Source organism: Mus musculus, chromosome 2 (genome assembly GCF_000001635.26).
Source record: "Mus musculus strain C57BL/6J chromosome 2, GRCm38.p6 C57BL/6J".
NCBI lineage: Eukaryota > Metazoa > Chordata > Mammalia > Rodentia > Muridae > Mus > Mus musculus.
This window is the reverse complement of record NC_000068.7, coordinates 54080770-54103034: the sequence shown is the minus strand read 5'-3', so window position 1 is coordinate 54103034 and position 22265 is coordinate 54080770. Positions and strand designations below refer to the sequence as shown.

Here is a 22265-nt window from a genome sequence, read left to right as displayed (position 1 = left end):
AATGAAACCCCGGACTCAAATAGTATATAAACACAGAAAGTGTTTTATTCTGCAGAAGTCCAGCATGCTGGGGTCTCTCATTACCAAGATAGAAAGACTCCAAAGTTCGCTCACAGGTTGGAATTAAAGCACATTATGGAAATTCAGACAAGGGATAGGTGACCTCTGTCTTAGTCTTGGCTCTATCTCTAAAGACATTTCAGAACCATTGCTGGAGCCTGGGGTGGTAGAAACTGTTGCTGAGGAATTCTGGAAACTGCTACTGACCTGTATGGAAGGAAACAGCAAGAGAAATAATGGAGACCAAGACACGTTTCTGTTCAAGGCCCCCAAGGCCCTGTCCTTGTCTCAGGCCAGGTGGTGGGGCAGCTTCTGATGGCATGGCAGTTACTGACTAGCTGCCAGAAGCCTGTTTTGTTTTGTTTGATGTTTGTTTGTTCGTTTGTTTGTTTTTCCTAGTAACTGATTTGCCTGAGCTTGCCCAGTTCTTGGAAATTCCCAATTTGAAGCCAGTCATGAAGTCGTCCTAGCCTTCTCAGTGTTAGTTAGGTTTCTCTTTTGCTGTAATAAACTCAAACAAAAACACCGTAGGGAAGAAGGAGTTTATTTTTATTTCTTATAATTCCCAGAGTCAGAGAAATATATACATAAATATATATATATTGTGTTTGAGTGTGTGTGTGTGTGTGTGTGTGTATGAATAAAATTTATTAGAATGATTTACAGGCTGCAGTCCAACTAACCCAACAACGACCAGTTGTGAACGGAAAGTCTAAGAATCTAGTAGTTGCTCAGTTCCAGGAAGCTGGATATTTTAGCTGGACTTCTGTATAAGATGGAATCCTGAAAAAAAAAAATAGGCTCCAAAGAATGTTCTTGCAAAGTGAGCACAAGCAGGCAAAGAATGATTGAACCCTCCCTTCTTCCATTGTCCTTATTTAGGCCTTGAGCTGAAGATATGGCCCAGATAAAACATATGCCTCAAGATCTGGATTATAGGTGCGTGTTGATCGCTATGAAAATTGTGTCTGCAGCCTCCTTGAGTAGGCTGCCTTTGACCTTGCTCCCTCTGAGAATGAGATCCCCTGGGGTGGAGCCTTCCGACCTAGACCTAAATGGCTCTATTATGCCACCTGCTGCTGCTCTTCTCCAAGACACTGCTACCTGCTGAGAAGCCCTGGAGATATATGAGACAGCATCCCACAGATCTGCCTACAGACTGGCAACAGGCACCAAGAATGGATTGGCGGGGGATGGGCCTTCCCCCTTTATAAGCACAGACTCTTAGTAAACTTGGGGGCCTTGAACAGAAACATGTCTTGGTCTCCATTATTTCTCTTGCCGTTTCCTTCCATACAGCTCCAGCCTCCCACTCAGGAACCCAGTTAGTGTGGCCGCAGGCGGCTTACATGTGTCGTCCTACCTCATAATCTGAATCAAAAGTTTGTGACTTCCAGTCTCAAGATCTGAGTCAAAAGCATGTTGTCTTCCAGACTCAAGATCTGGGGTTCCTCCATTTCTGGACTGTACTCCATTCCAGATATAGTCAAGTTGACAACTGAGAATAGCCATTACACCATGCATTACTGAGGGAGCTGAGCCATGAACTTAAGGCATGAACCTGGAGTCAGGAACTGAAGCAGAAACCATGAAAGAATAATGATTCCTACTTTGCTCTTCCTGACTTGCTCAGTCTGGTGACAACAACACAATGGGCCAGGCTCTCACACATCAATCATTAATAAAGAAAATGTCCCACAGACATGCCCAAAGGTAAGTATTTTGTCAACAAGAGTTGATGTTCTGTTTTCTAACATGTCTGATTTATGACAAGTTGAACAATTAACCAAAGCCATTATTTTCAACAAAAGAGACAAATGAGGACCCAAGGTGATAGCTAAATCAGTAAACAGAATGCTGTGTAAATAAGAGGACCTGGTTTTGGATCCATGATACACAAGTAAAAAGCTGGGTTCAATAGCATGTATGTAATCCCTGTGCTGAGGTGTGAGGAGAAGGCAGGTGGAACTGTAGAGCTCATGAGCTACACAGCCTATGTAAATTAAAGTTCAGCAGAAGATACTGTCCTAAAAGCAAGGTGGAAAAGATACACATAGTACTACTGCAACATGTTATGCTAAGGAAGGTGATATTCATGGGAGGCCTCCCCTTTTCTGAGGAAAAAGGGAGGAGTTAGGATAGAGGGGGTGAGGAACTGGGAGGAGAGGAGGAAAGGGTAGCTTCAATGCAGATGTAAAGTAAATAAATTAATTATTTTTAAAACGTGAAATAAATATAGGTTTACTTGCAAAAAAAACTTTATTGTCTCCACATTCAAAATGGAAAGGTCTTTTTTGATACAGGTCAATCCAGAAGTATCTAGGAGACCAAAATTTTGAATAGTACAACCCCAAGAGAGCAAGAAACTACATAGCTGCATGCTCACAGATAGTGATACTCACTTTTTTTAATACATGTCTCCCCATTCACAATACAGACCAGGTACAGTGGCCTAGGCTAAAGTGTACCTGGGGTAGGTTTATTCTGACTCCTCTTTCTATACAGTCAGTGTAGGGACACAGCCTGTGGTAAGCACAAGGAGGCCACTCACTCTTTATATAGAAATAACTATGCATCTATCCTCAAGAAAGTTTTTGACAAGTTTCAGATAATTTATTTATAATGTCCTTAAATATTTTATAAAAGAATTTTCTGTATTATCCATAATATATTCTAATTATTTATGAGAAATAGTTTTAAGTCTTTAAATATAAGCAAAGAAATCACTTCATTTACAATTTCAGGGTAGAAAATTAAAATACTTTAAAATGTGTTCTTTTTGGGAGTCGATTTAGAATGTGAATCCAAACACAATCTCTTCCACACACACTAGATGTCACTGCATGACCTGAAATATTGGTTGTAATCTGAGCTATTGCTTTAGCATCACTAGAGGCAAAATTAGCTCAGGGCACAAAATGATCTTCAGATTTATTTTCCAAACAACAACATATGGCTTCTATCTGGACAATTATATGGATACTAATGAATTCCTCTTGAAATTATTCCAGAAATTGTATACAGGAATAAAAGAGGCAATCTTATAGTTTCCTTTTTGCATCAATTCTTCATCAAGTCTCACACTCTAATATTAACTAAATATTTTGCATTTAATGTATAAGTAATTACTCTCATTTTGAAGAATAACGGCACTGTAGAGGAAATAAAGATTGATTAACTTAAAAACCATTCCTATAAAACAGTAAAAAAAAAAATTCAGAGGGAATAGTACCTGAAATGCAGTCCCACCTAGCGGGTTCATGCTCAATATAGAGTCTGATGCAACAAGAAAAGGAACGGTTCCAAGGCTCAGCTGATGTGCACTAAATGCTCAATGCCCCATCCACACAGCAAGCTGCCTGTGGTCTTAGCACCACTGTCCCAGGAAAGATTCACCTATGAAGGATTTCCAGCACAGAGGCATCTCACAATTCTGGGAACACAAACTGGAGCCCCTGCTCCCAGCGAACCTCAGAATAATGTGCCTTTCAAAACACTTGGAAGAAAGTAGGCAGAATATGAAACCTGGAGCAAAATCAGGATCAGATACAAGCCATACAGTGGATGTAGCAGTGTAAGTATAGTAGTGATGTTTAAAGCTGAAAGACTCTCTATAACTCAGTTGTAGAACATGGAACCCATCAGGACATATAGCCCAAAGCAATAGTCCCCTAGTCCCACAGGCTGTAGAAACAACCGAAATTTAAGGGACTCTGAAGCCAAAAGAATTGCAATACCACTTACCATGGCAATAGAAGGGAAGGCTGCATAGGTCAAAGGAAGTTTGTCAAGAACTTAGTGCAGTGTATTAGAGGATAGAACTATGGGACGCAAGTCAAGAACATAGTCTATTCTCCTGTACCTGAGACTGGCAGGGCTCCTATCAAACCATTATAATTGTTACCAAAATTGATTTGTATCTTGTAGATTAATCTAAGGAAATATAACTCAACAAGAATCCTCAGTGTATGTCCTCTGGAAGAGCAGCTGGTAATCTTAGCCATTGAGCCATTTTTCTAGCCAGGATGGTTACCACAGCTTTAAATGAGTTGGAGAAAAATAATGTCATTTCAGTAACTTTTTATCAGATCAGTGTGGAAGCATGTCTGCAAAAGGTTAATTAATATGGGAATATGTGATGATCCAGCCCATTGTGGGCAACACCATTCCCTAATAAGGGTCTTTTTTTAAACAATTTTTTAATTAGGTATTTTCTTCATTTACATTTCAAATGCTATCCCGAAAGCTCCCTATACACTCCCCTCTCCCTGCTCCCCAACCCACCTACTCCTGCTTCCTGGTCCTAGCATTTCCCTGTACTGGGGCATATAATCTTTTCAAGACCAAGGGCCTCTCCTCCCAATGATGGCCGACTAGGCCATCCTCTGCTACATATGCAGCTAGAGACACGAGCTCTGGGGGTACTGGTTCATACTGCCGTTCCTCTTGTAGGGTTGCAGTCCCCTTCAGCTCCTTGGGTCTTGATATATAACAGAAGAAATATAGTTCAGCACAAGAAAACAGGTATTCATTTGTCTCTGCTCTTGACTGTGGATTTCTTGTGACTAATTGCTTGATTTCCTGCTGTGGCTTTCTCAAAACGATGGACTATAACTTGGTATTGTAAAATAAAATAAACCCTTTCTTCCCCTGATGGCTTTTGTTGGGGTATTTTATCACATCAGTAAACATGAAACTAGGATGCTAAGAGATATGCAAAACACAGCAAAGAACCCAAGACACATAAGACCACCCACACCGCGTCCAGACAGCCCCATAAGCAGATAGTTTCAACACCAGAAAATAAAACATTTCAAGTTAAGTTGTTTGCAAAAGATTTCTGAACCTTGTTTAAAAAAAAAAAATCAATGAACAAATGTAAGACTCTATCAAATACATGAAGAATTTAACACAAGACTGGGGGCAGGGATGAGGGGATTTACAAAAATCAATTTTGGAAAGTTAAGAAAGTGAAAGAAAAAACTAGTAAAGTGGAGAAAAATCTTAAAGAAATTGAGGTGTTGAAAAAAAAAGGAATCAAATAGAAATTATGGAAATGAAAGAATCAATGAGCCAATTAAAATACATCATCAAAAGACCTAACAGAATAAATCTCAGGGATGGAAATCGAGGTGGAGAAAATAATTCACACCGACATATATATAGAGGGGGAGGCCAGCAAGTATGAGGGAAACTTCCTAAAAGTCCCTTTCAAGAGGCCAAACCTAAGGAAGCAGGGATGGCAGAAGAAGCTGAGTTAAAATCAAAGACATAGACAACTTATTCAATGAAAACACAGTCAAAGGTTCTCCAAACCCAGATACATAAACATCTAAACCTCAGAACTAAATATTGTCAACTAGTATTATGATACTCAGAGAAATCATCTATGAAAATTGATGGAGAAAAATTATTTCAAAATTAATAGAAGGTAAGATAATTTATGACAGCTAAGCCAACATTATAAAACTGCAGAAGTTTTTGTGAGAAATAAATAGACAGAGGAAAAGTGAAGACAGTTTCCCATATATGGACACAGAAAAAGAAAATACACTTCATGGAAAAAGATAAACATAGGAAAATTAGGAAGTAACCAAACAGAGTTTGTAGAGCAAACCAGACAACATTAAATAATGCCATCAATATGGTAGATTGTTTTTATTGATTTGTATGTGTTGAACCAACCTTGTATCCCTGGGATGAAAACAACATGGTTGTGACATGTAATCTTCTCAATGGGATTTCAAATGCAATGTGTGAGAATTTTGTTATTTTTACATGTACTAAGGATAAAGGTATTTTAATTTATATAGGGATTCAAAGATGGTTCAATATACAAAAATCCATTGACATAATCCATGATATAAGCAAACTGAAAGAAAAAAATGACATGATTATCTCATTAGACACTAAAAATGCCTTTTGACAAAATCCAACACCCCTTCATATATCTCTCATTACAGTTTACTTAGTGCAATTTATGCTTGTTATGTTATAGGGTTTCAAATCATTAAAGACAACATTTTGTCATCAGTACTAACATAACTCTACTTTGGAATATATACTATCAAGTCATAGAAAATATTTATCAGTAGTTAAGTTACTTAAAAATGAAGCTCTTGATTTACCAATGAATTTCTGGCCCATCCTGTTCCCTAAACTAAAAGTAGTGAAGCATGAATTTAAGGTGTGTGTGTCTCAGGATAGTGTCCTTGGTGTTAATCATTCTACTGGTTCGACGTCTCCTTCTTGTTGTTGCTTTTCCAGGCCTTGGCTTTCCTTCTGGGACCACCATTCTTGCACTGACTCGGCTGGCTGAGTCTTTCCAACTCTGATTTCTCAGTCTATTAGACCTAACCACTCTGTTTTGACATAACAAGGCTAGGAACATCCACAGATGTTGTTGAGTTAATTGTCTGTTGCCCATCTACTGCAGGACATGCCGTCTATCTACCATTAAGAATAGTTTGTTTCCCCAGTGAGACTCTCCTAGAGAAAACTAGTTTTTCTTTTGCAAGTGGTCATCACTTGGAGATGGCTTCTGGGTTAGAGATGGAGCATGTATCCTTTTCTCCTTTCAGTGAAATAGAAACTTGTTCGCCCATGATGGAGTTGTAAACCTGTGGAGACACAGTGAAAATCAGTGTGGTAGCTTTCAGAAAAGCAAGCAGAACTTCTATATTATACAGTAATACTACTTATACCTTATACACTTATACACTTAGGCTTATACCCTAAGGAATCTACATCCATGTTATTGCTGCTTCACTCACATGGTAAAAGATGAAGTCGACCAAGATGATAATCAATAGATGAATGGCTAATGAGAATGTCTTCTTTATGCACAACAGAAATAATTCACCCATAATGAAAAATGAAATTATGACAATTCTTAGGGACATGTGCAACTAAAATATTATGAAAATATTAAATTAAGTGAAGAAATCCAGGTTCAAAAAGACAAACACCATATGTTCTCTCTAAAGGAGATTCTAGGTTCTCAATATTAAATCAGTGTATATAGGTGGGAGTAAATGTATATAGAAACAAGAAAATTAGAAAGGGGCCCATGAGAACCAGGAACGTGTTGAGGAAAGCAACAGCACATATGAGATGGATATAAAAGGAGTAAGGAGAATTACAAAAGTGGAAAGGAAGAGAATAGGGGGAATGGAGAAGCAGAGAAAGACATGATGAGCTTTGCACATCAACTAAATATGTAGAGACACTGTTCTTGTCATTGTTTCATCAAAACTCTATTTACATTTATATTGCATTAGATATTAAAACAAAAAACAAAAAGATATGGACAATCAGAAAATGTCAAATATTTTAAAAATCTAATAAACTTAATAAACTTCAGATTCAGTACATAGTTCCTGGATGCCTTATATATTGGAAGTATCAAGAGAAACTAAGGGATATAAATATATGTATATACGTGTGTGTGTGTGTGTGTGTGTGTGTGTGTGTGTGTGTGTGTAATCATACATGGAGACTCTAAAAGGAATCAGCCCTCAAGTAACATAAAGAGCCTTCCTTTGAATGATATCCATATTGAAGGTGGTTTATCATCTATGCTTAAGTTGCCAGATACTTTCATTATTTATCATGTACACTTAATATTGAATGTAAGAGGTGGATAGACATTTGTCCAAAAAAATTTACACAACCAATTAAAACTATTATAAAGTAGCATGCACATTTTTAGTTGCAGAACTTTCATGAATTGCTACTATTTTAACATGCAAGGTTTCCTAAGGGTTTAATGTTGCTTCGCTTCTATTATTTAAGGTTCCTCCAAGAGCATAGTCTTAGCTGAATTCAGAGTTTGGTGAGCTACAGATAGGCAAGGTTATGGGTGAAATGTTAGTTAGTCAATGAGGATTAAAAAATTGTATTAATTGTTAATTCCCTCTGTTTGCCCCCTTTCCTCCGTGTGTGTGTGTGTGCGTGTGTGTGTGTGTGTGTGTGTGTGTGTGTATGTGTGTGTGTTATGCTTCCAAAAACAATTCAATCAAAATTCACACTCACATACATGACTAGTTGGATTCTCACTTTGATTTTTAAGTACCAGCTGAGTATGGAGGCTCATGCTGACAACCCCAGTATTCTGGAGCCTGAATAAGAGGATCACTGCTTGTTTTCATTAAAAGCATATCATCCTTTAGAAGAATTTTTCATTTTGAATGGTTTGAAAGTATGCAACAAGACACAATCACTGACTCTCACACTTAAAACTAACTCTAATTTTATACACTATAATATATTTGTTGAAATATATTTATATACTATTAATATATTTGTTGAAATTTCATAAATATACAAAATGCATTTGGTCTGATTTATCTTCTAGTATCTCCCTGCTCCAGCTCTATCCAGGACCTACCGACCTATTACCCTGCTGACTCCATATCTTTTCCTATTACTATTATCATTAGCCTTCTCATATAGTTAGTGCTGACCATGTGTGGATGGTTGTGGGTCCATCTATTGAGGCATAAGCAACCTGGGTTAAGTAGGAGCCTCGCATGGCCCCACCACTAGCTGAAGAGCTATGGGCAGATTATGAATAAGTAAAGGAGTAAGAGGATATGGCCATTGGTAGGTTGTTTCTTACACCTAAGGTTTTGTGTGCTCTCCACACCATAGTCATAGTTTATGGTATCAGAAGTGAAATTGCTCCTGTGAAGTGAGCCTCAAATCTGATCAGAACACAGTTGTCATCATGCAATAGATGAACCCCTAAAGTTGAAAGCAGAATAGAACTGTGGCTATAAACACAAATAGCGAAAGATCACCAGTCACTTTCTTACACCTAAGGTTTTGTGTGCTCTCCACACCATAGTCATAGTTTATGGTATCAGAAGTGAAATTGCTCCTGTGAAGTGAGCCTCAAATCTGATCAGAACACAGTTGTCTCCGTAAATGCTATGCCACCGTGGTACCGTGGGTACAATTAATTCACTGGGCAAGTTGATATTGTAGTATGCAGGGTCAAGTGTTGGGTAAATCATTTGGTATCTTTTATCTTCAGAAGCCTACATTGTACCTTTCAGTGCTATGAGAACTAACAATTAGGGAGAAAGTCTCTCATGTTCAAACTGATTTCTTCATGTTCTGCAAACAAAGTGTGTGATGTCTTCGGCAATAGAGTCTTAACATTTAGTTGTAGTGGATAATTGAGAACAATGGTGATGTTTTTTTGGATGCCTTTGAAGCATCCCCCACCAATAATTCATAGAGAAGTAACTACTTGTCCATGAGATTTTTATTAACTAGCTCTTTGGTTGTGAACACTTAAACCATCTTTACAAAGAGTTAAGCTTTGCCTAGTAATTTTTGTTTCTAATCCCTTGTCATAATGACCTGTATGGCAATATTGATAAATGTGTAGGTGTTTTTAGCATTCATTTTGAATGATAAAATGTTCCAGCCTCTTGATTGACTTCCAAAGCTTTTTCCTCTATTCCTTTTTTTTTAAGAGGGACTTGTTATGACAGCACCCCATTCCTCTGTTAGCATTACCTCTTTCATGCCATCTTAAATTACTTTAACTATTTAATGCTGATGATGCTACAGATCAAATAACATTAAAAAATTAGAAATTTGTTTAACACAGTTTTGGGGGCTAAGGCATTCAAGATAAAAGTGCCCGTGTTTGGAGAGCTTCCAGCTGGATCGTGCTATTCCTGCAAAAAAAGAGTAAGAGTGAATATTACTACCCCCATCCTCAAGACAGAAACATGCTTTAAACCCCCTCTTTCTAATTCTAGTACATTAAGAACTCCTGAACTATCAGGTAACATTAATTTTATTCTATGCCTCCTAACATTGGGACTAGTCTTAGATGTCTCAGAGACACATCCTACAGAATTTACATGAAATTCAATGAGCTCTCTAGTTACAAAATCCAAGGTATGATTTCCATAGATGATGCTGCCGACTACCTGATTCTAGAACCATCAAAGGTATAATTTGAAGAGTTAGGTCATGGAATTGGTTGGTGACTGCAAAAGAGAAAGTGGGTCACCTACCAGCCTAAAAGAGAATCATTTCTGAAGTGCTATGAAAGCCCCACGTGGAGCATTGTGTTATAGCTATGGATTGCTGAGAAATGCTGAGTGATGAAAAGAACACCCTGCCAAAAGGTTGAGTCACTCCTCAGTGTGTAAGTGTGTGCCATTAGGAAGGCAGAGACAGACTGCGAAAGAGCAACCAACCGCACAGAGAAATAATGAGGAATCAAGAGGTAGAAATGCCATTTTAGTCATTTTAGTCAGACTGGCCCTGTGGATAGAATCCCTTTCCCAGAAGGTGTTAAGCACAACTGAGAAAAATGGACAACAAATTGAGTGTTCAAGTTGTGCACGCTGACATTAGTGCAATGCAAAATCAAGTTACAGAAAGTAGTAGTCATTTCCTTGAGCTATCTGGAAACAGCAGTATGACTCATTTAACATTCAAGGTACATCATTCTATACTCTACCTGATTTTACCTACTATATTTCCTCTTTGCATTGCCTACAGGTATTCTTTGTAATGTAAACATCTGTGATATATGAACATTTGGACTTTCTTTGGCTCTGCTGCTTCCAAACCATTGTCTCCATGTAGCTGACAAATGGAAATAAAAATTCCATATAACATAAAAATCTATCCTCAAAACTCCTTAATATTTTCCCATTATTTTAAGTCAATACTTCAAAATTATTGAACTTCTTGAAGATGCAAATAATAAAATAAAATCTGAATTGCCTCATGTCTGTGTCTGTAATGGGCTTCAACTGGCCTCTACTGTTCACCCCTTAGTTGAAGCTCATTTGCAATGTCCTCATGAGCACCTGCCTAGTACCCAGTCTAGATAGTTCAGACAGTTCCCATAAGATTTCCCACAGGCCACAGTAACTGACTGCTTTCAGATATCCCTTCTCAATTTCTAGAAGACAGAGACTATCTCTTAGTCCTACCTCTCTAAATAATCGTATGCACAAAAGATGCTATATAAATGTTTTCAAAGTAAGTACAGCAATTATCATAAAGATCTTCAAGGAAAGGAGAATGATTGAAAGTTGACTTAACATTTTCAATAGCAGAATACCAGATGTGCGTACAGGAACTGTTGGACTGTTATGGTCACAATGATAAGTGTACAAAACAGAAACACTGCTACTCCTGGTTAATATCCAGAAATGGTAACTCTCATTTTTTTTCTACAAGTATGTCTACAGTTTGCAGAAGACAAAAGTCTTTCTCAGCTCAGATAGAGAAGTGTAAACTGGACAGTGTAAAATTTGGTTCCCTTCATTGCTTCCAAGATGGTTTCTTCTGTATGATTTTTTTAATCCATTTACTGAAGTAAAATATAAATACCTATCTGGCAGAATTAGAAAATACAAAGTCTGCCCCAGATTAACTGATTGGAGGCTGAAAACTGGAGAAATTGTATCTTTCATGCCTCCTTGGGGACCCCTCTTCTCTCCTGCTGGAACCATTCATCTCTTGTTTCTTTAATAAGGGGAAGAATGGCATGAAAGACTTTCAGCAGCTCAGTGGAGTTTTCTCCTTAAAACATGCATATTTTAGAGAGTGGGCAGCATATTAGAATGAAATACAGGGGCAATTCTGAGAAGGCAAAAGGAAAAAAAAGCCACATATCTAAAAACAGAATGTTGTATGTCTGCGATGTATCATTCCGAAGACTGGATATTTTAGTGTTCCGGGTGTTGAGTTGGGCTTCGCTGAGTTATTGTATGTATTTCTTATATATCAGAATGGTATAAGGAGGTAGAAAAATCACGGCAAGTGCTTACTACACAGCCAGACATGTGCATTAGAGACAGACCTGACTCAATGGACTTGGCTGTGTAGCACAAGAAGAGGTCAGCTGCCAGTACTGCCAATGATGAGAGATTCAGAGGTTTTCAAAAAAGGAAGAAAAGGCAGGTACTTGTTTTAATTTTATTCTTTGCCTTCTCTGATTGATTTTGTCTTGTCTTAACTCACTTCAATAAATACTAATGTGGAATAGCCTTTAAAATCAAAGGAACAATTAGACATACTCTGTGTATTTAAGAAGGGAAATGAATTAAAAGTTTAATTAAAGCCGGGCGTGGTGGCACATGCCTTTAATCCCAGCACTTGGGAGGCAGAGGCAGGAAAATTTCTGAGTTTGAGGCCACCCTGGTCTACAGAGTGAGTTCCAGAACAGCCAGGATTATACAGAGAAACCCTGTCTCAAAAAAAAAAAAAGTTTAATTAAGATGGAAGGTGGCACATGCCATGTTATAAATATTCTGAGATCTCCTATTTAAGTCAAAGACTTAAAAAAAAAAAGAGTCAATGTTATTATGTATCAAGTATTTGACTATTTAGGATAGGCTATATTAATTTTGCATCAAAACATTTTCTTTGTTAGAGCAATAGTGATAAAGACAGTTAGTACTGGCATAAAAATAAATAGGTAGACCTATAAAAAAATTGAGAACCAGGAAATAAACCAACAAAACTTTAGCACCTAATTTTTGACATTTGTAGAAAAAAATGCAGTGAAAATAGCCTATTCAACAAATGACAACAAATGACACTTTTTTACGAGACAGGGTTTCTCTGTGTAGCCCTAGCTGTCCTGGGACTCACTTTGCAGACCAGGCTGGCCTCGAACTCAAAAATCCACCTGCCTCTGCCTCCCAAGTACTGGGATTAAAGGCGTGCGCCACCATGCCCGGCAATGAATAACACTTAAAAATGAGTTAAAACTCTAATTTAAAACCTTGAATGCTGAATCTGCTGCAAAAATATTATAGGGAATACTGTTCAAGACACTCGGAGAGGCAAAAGTTTTATGAAGAGAAACCTCAATATCAAGAGACATATACCCAACTTTCAACAGATGGGATGCTATGAAACACACACACATTGAAAGTAATTACGAGCTGACTGTGCAAATTTAAAAAAAAATTGCAAGCTTGTAAATTCATCATATGAGTGCAACCTAAATTGATAAATCATTTCTAAGTCAAAGTATTCTTTATGTCCTATTGATTCAGTGAACATTTGAAATTAGGGGATATAGCTAATTGGTAGAGTACTTAAGTAGTATGCATAAAGCCCTGGATTCAGTTCTCCAGGAACACATAAAACCAGACATGAGGACACATACCTTTTTATAATCAAGGACTTGGAAGGTGGATTTCAGATGTTCAGGGTCATTCTTTACTATATAGTGAGTTTGAAACTAATCTGGGGTGTATGAGACCATCTAAAAAACAAACATGGAATAATCACCTTACAAATATTTGAGATTCATGCTATGTTCAAAGACATTAGCTCAAAGGATATGGTTTGATAAAAGTGTACTCATGCCGGGTGTGGTGGCGCACATCTTTAATCCCAGCACTTGGGAGGCAGAGGCAGGCGGATTTCTGAGTTCGAGGCCAGCCTGGTCTACAAAGTGAGTTCCAGGACAGCCAGGGCTATACAGAGAAACTCTGCCTCGAGGAAAAAAAAAAGTCTACTCATATATACTTTCATTTACTGTGTACCTACAAGTATTTAAGACCATGAAATGATATTTTCAGAATTAAGAAAACAACACGTATAAGATTGTAATGTCAGAAGAAACAAAAAGATAGGAAGGAAGAAAATATTTATTGTAAAGGCAACACTCTTCAGGCTATGGAGGTGACAGATGATTCATAGTGGGTATTTCTGATATATCTTCCAAAGTATACTTTCCAAAGTTCACACTAATTGAGATATTTAGAATTTTCCTTAGGATAAAACCCATAAAACTTACCACTGCAACAATTCCATGTGTACAATTAAGTGGCATTAAGTACATTCATATTATTGTGAAAACGTCACTAATGTACATACAGTTTTTCTTACTCCTTCCCAGCTGAAACTATCCATCAAACACTACCCCTCCACCATTTCCTCTGCCCAGTCCTTGGTTAGCTGCTCCAGTTTTCATCTATTGAGATATGAGTGTTTTCAGTACCACTTATAAATGGTATCATGAAATAGTTGTTTCTTTTCTTTTTTTTGGTTCTGATGTTGCCTTGGTCATGATGTCTGCTCGCAGCAGTAAAACCCTAACTAAGACAGAAGTGGGTTCCAGGGATAGCTGTATTACTGCTGTAATAGAACTAACCATGCTTTTGCTTGGAAGAATGTGGATTTTGAGACTATAAATTTGGAAAGTGGTAGAACGCTTTAATTTGGGCCTGGCTTACAGGTTCAGAGGTTCATTCTAGTATCATCAAGGTGGGATCATGGCAGCATTCAGACAGACGTGGTGCAGAAGGAGCTGAGAGTTCTACATCATCATCATCTAAAGGCTCATAGAAGAAGACTAGCTTCCAGTCAGCTAGAATGAGGGTATTAAAGCCCATCCCCACAGTGACACACCTACTCCAAGAAGGCCACACCTCCTAATAGTACCGCTCCCTGGGCCAAGCATATACAAACCATCACAGTATCGCTATTGATATAAATAAATAAAGAAGTGAAAGTATGGGAAAAGTGTTCATTCTGCGAGGGGATTTGAGGGTCAGTCTAAAGCTTAGGTGTTTACCTTTCATCGTGTGTTTTGGTGGCTGGGGGACTTTGACTGCTTCATTTTGGCTTCTTGGTTTTTAGACATTGAGTCTGTTACTATGAATGACTCCCGTGTATGGGCTCTTCTCTTGTATCTTACTTAGACTGTGGAAAACAGTGTAATTTATTTAAGAAAAATGCTTGCCCCAAGGCAATAAACATCCTTTTAGTGTCTGATACACTGTTTAAATGTCTACTGCATATTTTCATAATGCACAAAGCATCAAGGAAAAATGATTTGGGTACTGAGAGTGTCTGGTCTTCCCTCAAGGCTATCCAAAGTACAGACTATAACTGCCATCAACACTGGCCTAGTATGTCCTGGGAGAATTTGTTGCATGCTACTGATGTACATTTCAGAAAGAGTTAGCAAGTGATTCTGTCCTTGCACACTATTTGAAATATTAATCATTTAGCTCTCAAATACACACACTTACATCACCAAAGCTGAAGTAGTAATAGATATATACAAATGAGTTATTCTAGGTATCAAAACCTTTCCATTAAGGTGAATTATTGCTGCACAATGATGGCACACACCTTTAATCCCAGCAGTAGAAAGGCAGAGGTAGGTGGAACTCCGTGAGTTCGAGGCTGGCCTGGTCTATAGATAGAGTTCCAGGACACGCAGAGCTACATGAGAAACTTTGCCTTGGGGGGAAAAAAGTGAAGCACCAGTCCATCTCGCAGCCAAATCATCATTTATTTCCCTGGAAATCAAGTTCTGTTATATGGGCATTTCCTAAACATTGCTATGCTACAGCCCCTAATACTTTCCACCAAACAGGTAAAGGGATGGGCTTTACTCTGCGGGGAAACTCTACACCGAAAATAGGAAAAAGAAACAAAAACATGACTCTAGGGATTGTTGTTTTTCTTCTTCTTTGGGGGGGAGGGGGCTGTTTTGTTTTGTTTGATAGAAAGAAAGAAAATTTCTAGTTAGCCCAGACTTCTTTAGTGCTAATAGGAAGTGACAGAGCAAGCTTTGTGCTAACTGGATTTGTAGTTCATTTCTATTTAACTACTCAATTTTACTGAACAAAATCCTAGGGCTGGGGAATCAAAGGAACAACACCATGGACCTGGGCTGTCTTATGAGGAGAGGCTTTGCCTTCTATGTCCGGGGTTTGTGTCAGTTACAGCTGAAAGAAAGAAAAGAAAATCTGTGCTCCCCAACTTCTTCTGATGATATTTTCTCAAATATGAGGTCTGGCTTTATGATCCATTAATAATAGATTTGACATATATATGAATTATATATAGAATTTATATATAGTATATGATTTTATATGTTGTATACAATATACTATACATATAAATGTATACATATATACATATACATATATACATATGTATATATATGTAAACTAGAGCAACTAAGCCACGGAAAGTATGGCTAAGTCCTGGGAGCCTGGTTCTTTGCTGTTCACACCTCTCTATTCTCAGTAATAAAAGAATCTAGACAGCTAGAAGAAACTGAAACTTCAAAAAAAAAAAAAAACTTGCCTAAAAGGCTCTCCTTTGTGCTTGAGGGATGGCAGCACGTTACAAGGATGCCAATAATGCCAGTACATTCAGAGGATCTGAATGTGGAATGAGTGATTCTTACAGAGGGAATTTAACAAGCAAGCATGGTGTAATTAGAAGGCTCTGTGCATGCCTATCATCACCAAAGTCAGGATTCTAAGGCTTTGATTGACCGATTCAAGGGACAGGAGAAAAGGGAAGGAGAAGAGAGGATCCTGTATCTTCTGGAGTCTAAAACAAAGTAGAAGTGGCCTGTGTGTAAGGCTCCTCTGGTAGCACTTATACCCAACAGCCACTATGGACTGAGTGTCTGCAGCTCCCCGAAATGCCTGCAGATTGCCTTGTGGTGAGGAAGGCAGGGTGGGTGGGAGCAACAGCTTCTGGAGGGAGGCGCCCAGCTGCTGGCCGACATTCTAGCTGATGGATGTAGATGAGCAATTCCCTTAAACCACTGATTTTCTGCCAAGGACAGAAAACACTGGAAGCTCATCCAAAAACTCCTCCGCAATTAAAGTGGCAATGAAGTGGTTGGTCACTCTGCCCACCTCCCTTAACAGAGAGGTGACCCTGTTCTTGGTAACCACCTCCACACACAAACCACAAAGAGAGCAAGCACCTCCTTAGACCTGCGCCTTGCCTGGGCCTCACAGCTCACTACAAACCCCGCTTTACTACACACGTAAGAGCTTTCCAAGTAGGGTGCGGACGTAGCTCTTTTATGATTTCTAAGGTTTTCCTCCATTCTCCCTTCCTTAAAACAACAATAACATCAGCAACACCCCCTACTTAAAAAAAAAAAAAAACGGGGGTGGGGGTGGGGAGAGAAGAAATTCCCAGTCTTCCCACCTGCCTTGTCTTCCAATACTCCACCAGAAAGCTTACAAGAACAGGCAGCAGCCAAACACAGGCAGCAGGCCAGTACCTTGACCAGCGCCATCTGGTACCTGTCCACCTTACATCTGCTCAGAGGTGATAGGGTGGCTTCGAAGGACACACTTAAGAGAGGGTGTGATCCGGGTCCTCTGCAACTTTCAGCCTTTCTCTCCAAGTTCTTTACTTGCTCTTCAGATCAGGAGTGCATAGTGAACCCTGCCTAGCCCTTGGAAATGCAGAAGGCACAAAGCCTGCTGCTAGGTTAGCTCCTATCTTAGCCGCCCCTCTAAGCCGAGCGGGCGCAGCAAGGCTCTATCACCAGCAGGGGCCGCTGTTCGCTTGGAGCAGGAGCCGGGCCACCGCCAAGGCCCGCGCCTCCCACGGCCCCTCCGGCCCAACCCGCCAAGTTCCAAGAGCTCCCAGTCGTGCGAGCGCCGGGAACGAGCACTGCCTGGGCAGAACACAGCGCACAGGAGCCAGCTTGCGGCGCGCCCTGAAGAGGTTCTTGAGACACTTACGGACCTGGGACTTTGAAAGGGAGACTGAGGAGCCCTGCGCGCACAAGTGATCAAGCCAGCGCTCCGCCGGGCACCTGTTCGTCCCGCGCTACAGCCACTCTGGTCCCCACCCCTCCGATCCTCGCCTTCCCGGCTCCCGCTTGCTCTCGTGATGAATTCAGTGCTGGGCAACCAGACCGACGTGGCTGGCCTGTTCCTGGTCAACAGTAGCGAGGCGCTGGAGCGCGCGGTGCGCTGCTGCACCCAGGCGTCGGTGGTGACCGACGATGGCTTCGCCGAGGGAGGCCCCGACGAGCGCAGCCTGTACATCATGCGTGTGGTGCAGATCGCAGTCATGTGTGTGCTCTCGCTCACTGTGGTTTTTGGCATCTTCTTCCTTGGCTGCAACCTGCTCATCAAGTCCGAAGGCATGATCAACTTCCTAGTGAAGGACCGGAGGCCGTCTAAAGAGGTGGAGGCAGTGGTCGTGGGACCCTACTGAGTGGCCCTCGGGTCCCCCTCGGCGGGTGCCTCCCTTCTGGCACCTCCAGTACTCCGCCAGCCGCGATGCACCCCTCACCATCACGGACCGAGCAACGCAAACCTGTCGGAGTCAGTTTTTTTCTCTTGACTTCTGCCTTTGGGGAAAAAGTGACCGATTTCTGATAGCTCTTCGAAAGGCCCCAAGCAAGACTGTACAGGAGGAGCGCCCAGACTTCGGGATACAGCAGCAGGTGGCAAAAGCAGGGCGCAGAACTTTGGGAGTGGCTGCTGGCGTGGGATACTGGGAGATGAACCAGGCGGCGAAGGCCCCTTTCCACCTGCAGGTGGGCTCAGCACTGGGGACAGCTTGAGAGGCCGAGCAAGGCGGGGTGTGGATGGGTGTGTATTCAGAGGCCCAGTGACCGGAAAAAGTGACTGTTTATTCGCCACGCTGCAGACCTAATTGGGAAGGAACATAGATGCGTGTGGGTTTTGCGACCTACTAAGAGAGTGAAACTTTGATCGATAGTAACCTGTGGTTTTAGGGGATTTGTGTTAGTTTGCTTGAATACAAATATTTGATAAGTCTTTTGTGTCCTAGTGGCCTGTTTGCCTGCCTGCGGGTTAGAGTTTTTTGTCATTCTGGGAGAACGGGTGGGGGGAGGGGAGTCTGAGACTGTGAATGGGGTAAGTGCTTTCTTTTAGTGCATTTCCAGCTGGGTCTTTATGGGAGGCTAGCGCTCCAGCTACGCCCGGGACAAAGATCCAGAGTAGAATTCTTAGCTCCTGTCTGCACGGTTTACGCCACAAAAGTGCTCTTGATATCCGTGACACCGTTTGACTCTTTTTCTTATTTAACATTTCCTTAATAAATGCAACATTTAAGTGTTTTGTTTCTGGCTTCCTGGTAGTCATTCTGTTCTCCTGGAGGAGGGGAAGGTCGGCTGCGCAGCTTCTGGGTCCCAGCCAGAAGGTTTCGCCTGGCCATAGCTGCGATTCTACTTCATAGATCCTTAGATCCATGGAGGGGAGGAGGGGCTGGACAGAGAGCCCAGGGATTTGTGACACACACGAAGCCCCAGGCATAAAAGCCATCTCGAAAACAGCGGCCTTTGTTTTCTCGCATATTTATGATTTAAAATTTCATTTCGTTTCGAATGTCAGGTAGGTTCTCGCGGGAAATTACACTTCCGTGCCAGGCTCCTCGGGGAACTCTAGGTTACCCCGCTAATGAAAGGAGGAGACAGCCAAGCCAGTCTTTAGGGAGAGCATCTTTTCCCCTACCCACGTCAGCAGGAAGGCAAGGGGATGTTGCCCCAGAAAAAGAAAAGTACAGATTCCCAGGAAAAGTAGTGGTCAAAGTTCTCAATACCAGCCAGGGTAAGCATTGTCTCCAAGTCAGAAGGGCTTAGTTGTTTTTGACGTATTATGGTTTCTAGAGAAAGGAAGATAAGCGAGCGTGAAGCAATGAGAAATGTTTGAGGTGATGAATTAATCATGGGTACATGTATTAAAGCATTATATTGTGTCCTGTTAACATATGCAGTCCATCAATTAAGTAAAAATAACACACACACACACACACACACACACACACACACACACACACACAGAGAGAGAGAGAGAGAGAGAGAGAGAGAGAGAGAGAGAGACTCCAAACATCTGTCTTCATCTTAAGTCAGCCATCCATTGGCCTGGGCCAAGCAGAGGGCTCAAAGGAGTTAGCTGCAGACTACTACAAACCAAACTAGAACACATGGCTGGCATGGCTATAGATTAGATGGGGGCCACACAGACACATTTAGGGCCCAGAAACTGAACAATGTTAAAAAGAAGGGCCTAGGAAACATCCTAAAGGTTCCAATAGTTTGAAGTTCAAACGAACAAAGGTTTGAGAGGTTTTTCTTCCTGTCTTATTTTCTACCAGGATACTGTAATAATAATAATAATTAAAAAATGCAAAGACTTCAGAATCTGCTATAGTACCAGGAAACAGAAATACAATGTCCCATTTGTACAGAAAGAAATGGTACAACTTACACTACATGGCCTGTACTTCAAAGGCTCCTGGGTTCCTCTCAGAGTCAACCTTGCTAGAAATTGTAGCCTAGGGTTTTCTGGGTTTTAATGTTAACAGTGTAAAAGATAAGTGAACTAAGTGAACACACATTTATACACACACACACACATAGACACACACACACACACACACACACACACACACACACACACAGAGAGAGAGAGAGAGAGAGAGAGAGAGAGAGAGAGAGAGAGAGGAGTTCGTTCTGTTTAGACTTTTTTTTTTACAGAGAAGGTTTGATTGTTTCTTTTCTTGTGTAGTGGGGTCAACAGTCAACAGGTAGGAAGGAGGACACGTTCCGTTTGTGAACACGTGGGAGAGGAAATGAGACAGACATCTTATTTTGTAGACAGTTTCTGTGGCACCAAGTGAATCTGCTGCCTCTGTGTTTCAGAGGAAAACAAAACGCTGAGATGAGTTTATCTTGTAACAAGGCAGGCATCTCACACTTAACTCCTGTGTGTTTGCAGCTGTAGCGCCCACTGAAGGTCTGTCTGTCCAGGGGATTCATGAGCTCACCACAGTACGCTCAGGGTTCTGGAGATAAGGACTTGCACTGAAAACACATCTGCCAGAGGCCCTATAAATCTTTCTTTATAGCCTGATGTGTGCAAAATGCATGCTCACAGCTAGCTCCGGGGAGTGGGCAGGAATTAACCCTTCAAGGCAATATATGAAATTCTTCACATGGAGCAGGTATTTCTTGAAAACAAAAGTCCTACAAATGGAGAAAATAGCCCTCGTATAATAGAAGGCATCCAAGATCACCTCTGCCTTCCTCTTCTTAATATTTCTTTACTCTTCTTACATATTCCCTATACCTCAGCAGGCCATACACTTTCATCTCTCCACCCGTATTTGTTCTTCGCTCTATGGGAACTGTGACTGTGAGATAAGACGGAACCTGTAAATGTTAGTGCTTAACTAGAGTGGCTATGGGAGCAGAGTGCTGGGATTTAAGATCAGTGCATTTCTTGGAAATGCGTCCTGAAATACAGAGCTCTGGAGACAGTTCCATGCCAACAACCCTTCTCTTCAGGTCACATCCATCTGTTACTTAGAGATGCCAAGTGGTTCTGGTTTTCATAGGTGAAGCTAGAAGCTTTTTACACACCCTCTTCCCTGGTGGCCACACAGCAACCGCTTTCCCAGGTCCACTCCACTCCTCCTACTCAGTCTTCGAATCTCTGTGCTTTTCATTCGAACAAACACATTAAATGAAACTTTTAGTCCTGCCCAGAGTTTATGGTGTGATTTTCTTTTCTTACCAAGAAGCTTTCAGAAAAATAGGTTTTGAACCATATTCTCCATTTCACCTAAGAAATCAATGTTAGCCTAAGGAGACTAGGAATTGAGAGGGTAAATACAGACAAGATTATATTCCGTCCCAGGCTTATATCTACAATGTGGTCAGAAATGATGGAGAGATAACGGGTAGGGGGCGTGATGCCACTCAGTTTTCTGTAAAGAGCTTCCTTGATCTGTTCAGCCCAAGGGGGACTTACCTGGTAAGTCCCAAAGCCTTTCTAGAACTACAGCAGGAGAGAGCAGGTTTCATGACATAGAGCTGGCAGGTGCACAGACTATCAGGCTAGACAGATAGTCACTGACACTTCTAAGCCTAATTTAGTCGTCTCCACAGAAGCAGCCTCTCCTAGCTGATGCATTTTATTTTTCTAGGGTCTGAAGATGGATCAAGGACTTAAGTGCTGGTTACCTTGAGGGAATTCAGAGCATAGGTGACCCTGCTGTGCTGGGGTTGAAGTCATGGTTGTTCTAGTGAATAATCCATGACTCCTGACGGCCAATCTACTTGGTTTCTCAGTGGCCCTGAGTCAATGTGTGCCTTCTTGTCTTATTCAAGGAAGGGTTAGAACTTTGGGCTCATGTTGGTTTCTCAGCTGCTGGGTGGCCTCAAGGAGGGTTGATTCTAGAGGGATATTGCAATTCTTTTGAATTAATTTGCTCAACATTTTCACGATGTTTTATAAATCTCAGATATGTGTGTTAAAGTACGTCTTGTTTTCTAGCTTGGTGCTTTCAGAACTTCTTTTCTCCCCTAAACCAAGTGCTTATCCACTTGAGGCATGATATTTTAAATAATCAAGGAAAAATTCAAACAGTTCAATAGAAGTACACAGTAG

At 40.7% G+C, this 22265-nt stretch overlaps 1 protein-coding gene and 1 non-coding gene across 2 annotated transcripts; one reads left to right on the top strand and one right to left on the bottom strand.

The window, feature by feature from the left end:
• Nucleotides 1-2472: 2472 nt before the first annotated feature.
• Gm22298 lies at nucleotides 2473-2605 on the bottom strand. Its single transcript, XR_003954196.1, has one exon. It is a non-coding gene; the product is annotated as a small nucleolar RNA SNORA51 (small nucleolar RNA).
• A 14877-nt stretch (nucleotides 2606-17482) lies between these two features.
• Rprm (reprimo, TP53 dependent G2 arrest mediator candidate) lies at nucleotides 17483-18942 on the top strand. Its single transcript, NM_023396.5, has one exon. It carries the CDS (start codon nucleotides 17731-17733, stop codon nucleotides 18058-18060), a length of 330 nt encoding a protein of 109 aa, NP_075885.1. The 5' UTR covers nucleotides 17483-17730; the 3' UTR covers nucleotides 18061-18942.
• The last annotated feature ends 3323 nt before the right edge of the window (nucleotides 18943-22265 follow it).